We start from the raw sequence: 6,963 nt of genomic DNA, 5'->3' as shown, positions 1-6,963 counted from the left end.
GATACTCTCCTTACAAAAATGGACCCTCAGTCGCCAGAGAACCAACCTTGGTATTTCTGTCCTGCACAACATTGTTTTAGAATGAGAATAGAAAGTCTGATCTTTAATATTTTGTCTGTATATCCTGGCAATCTCATAATTTTAAATTTTGGATTGCACTTTGCATCTCCGTGGCTCCCAGTTTCACCCAAATCTGAGCGAGTTGACCGGTGTTCCACCTGAACTTGCAGTGGGTAATTCGAGACCCTGTTCCCAGGAATTAGGCAAGAGCCTGAAACACAACCACCCCTGGGGGCGGGATTAACGTCCAAAGCTTCGCAGCGGTTCCCAACTGATTGGAAGGAAAGAAGGGGTGGAACCCTCTGCTTCTGTCGCTAGGGACTCTTAGGCGGAGGCAACTGCAATGGATCAGGAAGAGGGGCTGTCGGCCCTGGACAATATAGTCACTAAGTTCAACACCTATGAAGATTTCCTTGATTCGCAGATAACTACCGTGGACTTGTACTACCTGGAGGTAAGGGCCGCAGCACTCCTGAGTGGCCACTGCCTTCCAGTCCCTGGGTCTCTCCGCGTCCTGGAGTGTTTGCCCCCTGGCTGCGAAAGTCGAGCCTCGCAGTTTCCAGAAGGCGGAGGTGAATCACCGCGTCCTTCCCGCTGTGCGATGCCTCAGTCAGCACAGAATTTGGGCCCCTAGTATCACCCAGGGCAGAAGCCCGTGTGCGCGCGCACTAGCCCGCAGGTTGGACGGCCTTGAATTTCAGTAGCTCAGCCTCACCTGTCACCTTCCGGCCGCTCTTCTGCCCGAGTCATTCTCTTGTAACTCGTGGCTGAATTTGGAGGCCTGCCGTAACTCAGGTCTGACACCCTGTTTCTCCTTCCTTTGCCAGTTTGTATTAAAGAGCAGAAGCCTGTTTCTCCCACGGCAAGTGGCAACAATAACCTGGTGTATCTGGTGTTATACTGGGCTTTTGGGTCCATAGACGTCCATCTCATGCTAGTTGATTGAGAAAGCCCTTCAATTACGGATACACAGGTCATTGTGCCTGCATATTACTGATTCATTTTTATCACATTAATGATCACAGCTAATGCTGATAGTAAGAAAACAAAACAAAACAAACAAGCAACTTCTCCCTCCCCAGCTAGTAATAAAGCAAAATCAGATGCAATGGGACTGGTTACTGTCTTCCACCCAGCAATGATGTCCTTCCCAGCTTCTCGTAGGGGTGTGTGTGTGTGTGTGTGTGTGTGTCTGTGTGTGTGTGTGATGGGGGAATTGATGGGAGGTGGGGGTGGGATGGGGTTAAAATTCTTGTCTTCTCCAGGAAAATCAGGATGAGCCCCAAAATTCTAGGCTACTCGTCTTAAGAAGTGGGAGGTGAACCTTTTGGATTCCTGTTGCCCTTGTCTATTCCCAAACCAGGCCAACTAAATGGACACTGACTGACCTGGAGATTCTGCCGTGCTGGAGCCACGCCACAGAACCCAAAATTGTTCCATTTCTCTTTAGGCCAGAGACAGCAAGCACAACAATGTAGTACCAAACGACTCCTGAATCTGAGAAGGATTTGTATCCCACAACCAACTTCCCAAACCCCGTTTCTACAACACGATTTTGCATTTTAGTGGATTGAAATTTTTGGATTTCAAAGATCATGCTAAATGGCATTTTACCTAAACATAGATTCTACAATTTGAACAGGGCTTATTCTCCAACACATATTCATGTGCTATATGTGAATGCAAATTTAATGAAATGGAAACATTTAATTCTAGTTTTATCTCTGACACAACTAGTTGTGTGACCTTGGACAAGTAATTTGATCTTTTTGGAATTATCTGTTAAAAAAATAAATCCAGTTAATATTTTCAGCATAGCTTCAGACTTCAAAAACAAGCTTTTAAATATTTTATACAGATAAATGTTTAAAGTCATGAAAGTGAGTTTTATGCCTTGCATCTAAGTCACTGAAATGAAGGGAAAAAAGTAATGATGCTAAACAATGTTTGCATCTAAATTTTTGAATGTTTAAAAAGAAAGAAATATAGGCAATAAACATCGCAATGTAATAAAATTATCTTTGTAGCACATGTGGAAATTTGCGAAGCTGAAGTCTTAAGCCTAGTATCTCTAAGAAAGGTTTCAATTTTTTAAGGCAGAGTTTTTCACTTAAGAGGAGAATTAAAAACATTAATGCTGATTAGGAGTGAGAAATCAATACTTTGTATTTCATTAATCAGAACTTTAAGGTCTCCAGAATGGGAAATGGTGACTATATTTGAGGGAATAATAAATTTTTTTGAACTTGGCATTGATTTAGCTTATTCTTATTGTACTTTCATAAGAAATATGATGATTTAGTTGAATGATGATATTATAATGCACATATATATTTGGACTGAGTAATGAAAATTAAGGGCCCTTAGATCTGGGGACCTATATTCTCAAATAGTTTCTGTGGATGCAGGTTAATTGCCCATGTAGGTTGCACAGAGACAAGTGGACTTCTCAGAATTGCTTCAGTAACAAGACTAGTATGGCAGGCATGTGTGAGGGGTCATGCATCATGCTCTGTGAGGTAATTCTTGCTCTTTTGTTGGAGAGGGGTTATCAGTAATTGCCTTTGGTGTGAATGGAGCAAATTTTAAATGGTTAATGAGAGTTAGCATATTATAGTTAGAAGACCCTAGAGTCATGAGATTTGTGTTCTAATTCTGTATTATTGTATTTTTAACCAGTTTGAAACTCCATTAATTCATCTGCAAAACGAAGGGGTTGAACTAGATTACACTGAAGGGTTTTTATGTTTGTAAACTTGTATGAATCATCTACATATCCATCTGTCCACCCATGCATTCATATAGTCATCCAACTATCTATTTAATTAATAAAACTTCATCAAGAGGCTACAACAGTAGATATTGCCATCATTGCTAAGAATTTAAGTAAGAATCAGTTCTAGATTTAATCTTAGGCACCTAACTTTAGTATAGTGCTTAGAATCCAGCCTAAGTTTCATTTATTAGTAAACATTTTACAGGTGTTTACTATCTTCCAGGTACTCTTTTATTGTTTCATATACTCTTCTACTACCAAAAGTTTTCAACTAATTTCAATAAAAATTAGTACCAATAATTCACATACAAAATGACCATGTTATTTTTGCTGGATTTATTCTCTGTCGTTCTCCACCCTTATCCATGCCCCCTGGTAGCTATCCTCTGAGGTCATTAACCAGGCTCTTTTTGGCTTTTGGTTTGTTTCAAACAGTAGGAGATCAGAGGACTGGAATTGTGTAGAGGATTTATTACCTGTCATATTCCTCCTGGTTGTGGTTTGGACAAGGCTGCATTAGTTAGGTTTGGCCCACTTCTCATTCCATCAGCTAGAATCACTTCCTGTTCTAGGAACTATATCCTCTCCCATCTCCTTTCAGGCCTAATGGTGTCAATGACTTCCTACTGTTGCCAGCCCCAGGACGCTTTACCATCCCACATTGGTTTCCATTAATCCTGCCCATATCTTTGTAAATTGTGCTTTCATTGTTTTAATAACCTCCTTTGAGTTTGCCTGCTATGACCCTGACCTCTATATTATCATTTAACATCTCAGACCACTGTAAGTATACAAGTAGTATATGAATATAGTAATCCCAATGCCTTTTAATATGATAATTGATTAAAAGGAAGGGAAGTTTGAGGATTAAAAAGCAAAGACTGATGCCAGTTAACTATTTGACGAGTTAGAGAAGCATAAGATGGTGAGGGAGGTTAAAAGAGGCTCTTCATTCTATGTCTACCTTACTCTCATTTTACTAAGTACCTATAAACTACCAAAAGAAATTTATAACAGTAAGAGCAGCTGGAGTTATCTCTGCTAACCCAAATGATACTTTGTTTTTGGAGTTAGTATCATCTTACCTAATTAAACCAGTCCCCTAAATCAACATGCAAGAATACTTTAAAAGTTTTGACATTTTTGCACTGTGTTTTCCCAGATTCTTTCCTGGTGATTCTTCCCTATGAAATAAACAAGGTGACTTCATTTCAGTGGCTGCCTGTGACCACTGGAGAACTAAAGGTCCTACTCAATTGCTTTTTTCAGATTAGAAATCAAGGGGTGCTTTTAGAATTTTTTGAAATTTTCCCAATAAATGGACCCCAATCATGGCTAAATTATTTAGAGATTAGCAATGTGGAAGTTTTATTTAGAGATTATATTCCCATTATTAAGAACATAAAAATAAATCATACAAATATAAAAATTAAACCTTCTGGATATAATCTTAAAATTATTTGGCAGGCATTGATTAAGTGATATTCTAAGAAAAATCCAGTAACATAGTTTACCATGGTTATGCAATAAGCCAGCTAACAACCAACCATTGTAGTTTTCTTTCCAATTTTATTGCATTAAGGTCAGAGTAAAATACTGGATCCCTATGGAATATCTTAATTCTTGTATTTCAGAATTAGCTATACTCTTTCATTTATTCAATAGAAAAAAACTGGCATAAATTAGCTGCACTCTTCTTAAGAGTATTTTTCTTTCAGTAAATTAACAGAGGTACTTCTCCCTAAGTAAAAATAGGTAGTTTCCAAATGGATGTGAATTCTGATGATCAGAGGTACTTCTCTCTAAGTAAAAATAGGTAGTTTCCAAATGGACATGAATTCTGATGACCAGGGAGTGAAACTGAATCAAGAATGCTGTATCCACAATACTTTTGAAACTTTATCATAATAATAAAAATAAAATGCTATGAGCCTAATATCCTCAGTGTCTCAAGTAATCCCCTAAAATTTATATTCTATGCATATAAAGTATGTTTTATTCAATTTTCATTTATATTGACTTCAAAAACTACTGCTGGGAGGAGACAAGAATGGAGGTAGGGAAAATTCCCCAGGTGGGTGTACAGTGTGAGACAAGATGGCTGAAGACTAAATGCAGGAGAAAACCATTCCTTAAGATATGGGCATGGAGGTGGTGATGACAAAGAAGAATGAAAAAGGAGGTCAGAAAGGTAGGAGAAAATAAGGAGAATAAGAGGATTCAGCAGCCAAGAGCAACTGGATAGCAAAACTAAAACCCCATGAGAAATATTTACACAAAACTAGGTGAGAGTTATTCCTACAAACCCCAACATAAAAGCAGATGGGGAGCCATGACCGATGTAGCTCAGTTGCTTAAGCATCATCTCACAGGGCAAGACATCACTGGCCTGATTCCCAGTCAGGGACCATGTCTGGGTTGCAGGTTCAGTCCCCAGTCAGGTTGCATGTGAATGTCAGCCAATCGATGTTTCTCTCTCACGTCGGTGTTTCTCTCCCCCTCTCTTTCTCCCTCCCTTCTCTTCTCTCTAAAAATAAATTAAATAAATAAAACCTTAAAACAAATAAAAGCAGATGGGGAGAAACCATCATAGCCATGACACCTAGAAGGTATCATCGTCCATGTACAATAAAAGTAGAGAAAACAATGAGGCATCTAAGCGACCCCAAAAGCAGAAACTCCAAATTAGTCAACAGGTGTTCACTGGAAGTGGAGTGGTCCAATTTGAGAATGACAACTGAAACTGGGAAGGGTTTTGTTACCAGCAGTTCAGTTGCCTCTGGAAGGAGTGTCTGGTTCATGCTACTAGATATGCTACTAAGATCCTCAGAGGTTATTGGTTGAGGGTAAGGAAAATCTAGACTGGATGGTGGAGGTGGGAGATGATGAGTATTTGTCATGATTTTGAGCCAAGCTGCATAGCAAGGGCTGAAGTCCACCTTGGTATCTTTCCTCTTGCATACATATGAATAGTCTTCAAAAATTATATATATTTTATTATGTGCAAACATTTTCATTATATGCAAATGTGTTACTCTTTGTTGGTATTTTTCACATAAAAGGTAATATCTATATCTTTCTGTAACTAAAAAATAAAATCTAACATTAAATGTTGGAGACTTTAATATCACTCTGCATAGCTTTCCCTATTCTTTAGAAATTTGTTTCCCTTATAGAGTATTCACAAACAACAGTGCACTGAACATCTTTTATATTTCATCCCGTGTGCAGTTGTAAATGTGTCAAAATGTGTAATGGATAGGTAATAGACATAATCAAAAGGCTCTCTAGAGTAGCAATTACTCTCCTACTAGCAGTGTATGAGACACCGTTCATTTGCCAATATCATATGTGAAAAACTCTTATTGTTTTAAATTTAATTTCTCTGATTATTAGTGAAGTTTAATCATCTATTGAAATGTTTCTTGGCCATTTGCATTTCTTTTTGAATTGCCTGTTGATATCTCTTGCTTTATTTCCCCCACAACTTTTAAAAACCATCTTAACACACTTTAGACTTCTGACTCTTAGTGGAGACTTCACCTTTTAAAGTCAACAAAGAAGAGTTATTTAGGCTGGAATCCTTTTCTATTTTCTACCATGAAACATAAAACTACCTCAATTTCTGCCCAGCCTCTCTTCCTTCCCTCTTATGTTAATGGTGTCTACCATGTGTAGTGCCTATCTATTCATTTACTGAATATGTTATTTTGAAAGCCCATTATCATTATCATTTTTTGAGAGTTTTCCCAACTCTGAATCCACCTTCCTAAGGTAGAGTCAGAAATTCACTTTCTCAGTTTCCCTTGCTGCTAGTGTATCTTCATGCGACTAAGGCACTGCCACTTATCTTTAGAGAAGAGTAATGTGAGGAAGAAACACCATGTGGGATCCATTTTGTATTGAATTCGGTGGTGGAGGCTTTTGTCTCTCAGTTGATGCAGTGACGGAAGTTCTGGGGACTAATGTCCTAGGTAAACAGATGAATTGCAGTGTCTTGTTTTCAGTAGTGGCAGCAGAGGGACATTTGCTTTGCTCTGCTCCACTCCATTTCATTCCACACTGGTCTGGTCTTCTCTGTTCTGCTCTGGTCCTCTCCGGTCTGCTGCACTCTGATCTGGTCTGGC

At 38.7% G+C, this 6,963-nt stretch overlaps 1 protein-coding gene across 1 annotated transcript in view; it reads left to right on the top strand.

Annotated features, from left to right (window-relative positions):
• Positions 1-383: 383 nt before the first annotated feature.
• CFAP299 (cilia and flagella associated protein 299) overlaps positions 384-6,963 on the top strand; it is a 556,975-nt gene continuing 550,395 nt past the window's right edge. The window contains exon 1 of the mRNA XM_090268084.1: positions 384-514. Coding sequence (XP_090124210.1) covers positions 404-514 — 111 coding nt within the window. The 5' untranslated portion in view covers positions 384-403. The remainder of the gene's footprint in view (positions 515-6,963) is intronic.

The sequence above is a fragment of the Furipterus horrens genome, unplaced genomic scaffold, assembly GCF_987537825.1.
Source record: "Furipterus horrens unplaced genomic scaffold, mFurHor1.1.pri manual_scaffold_2, whole genome shotgun sequence".
In the NCBI taxonomy this organism is placed as follows: Eukaryota; Metazoa; Chordata; class Mammalia; order Chiroptera; family Furipteridae; genus Furipterus; species Furipterus horrens.
Note: the sequence above shows the minus strand (reverse complement) of the source record. Positions and strands in the feature narration are given on the sequence as shown.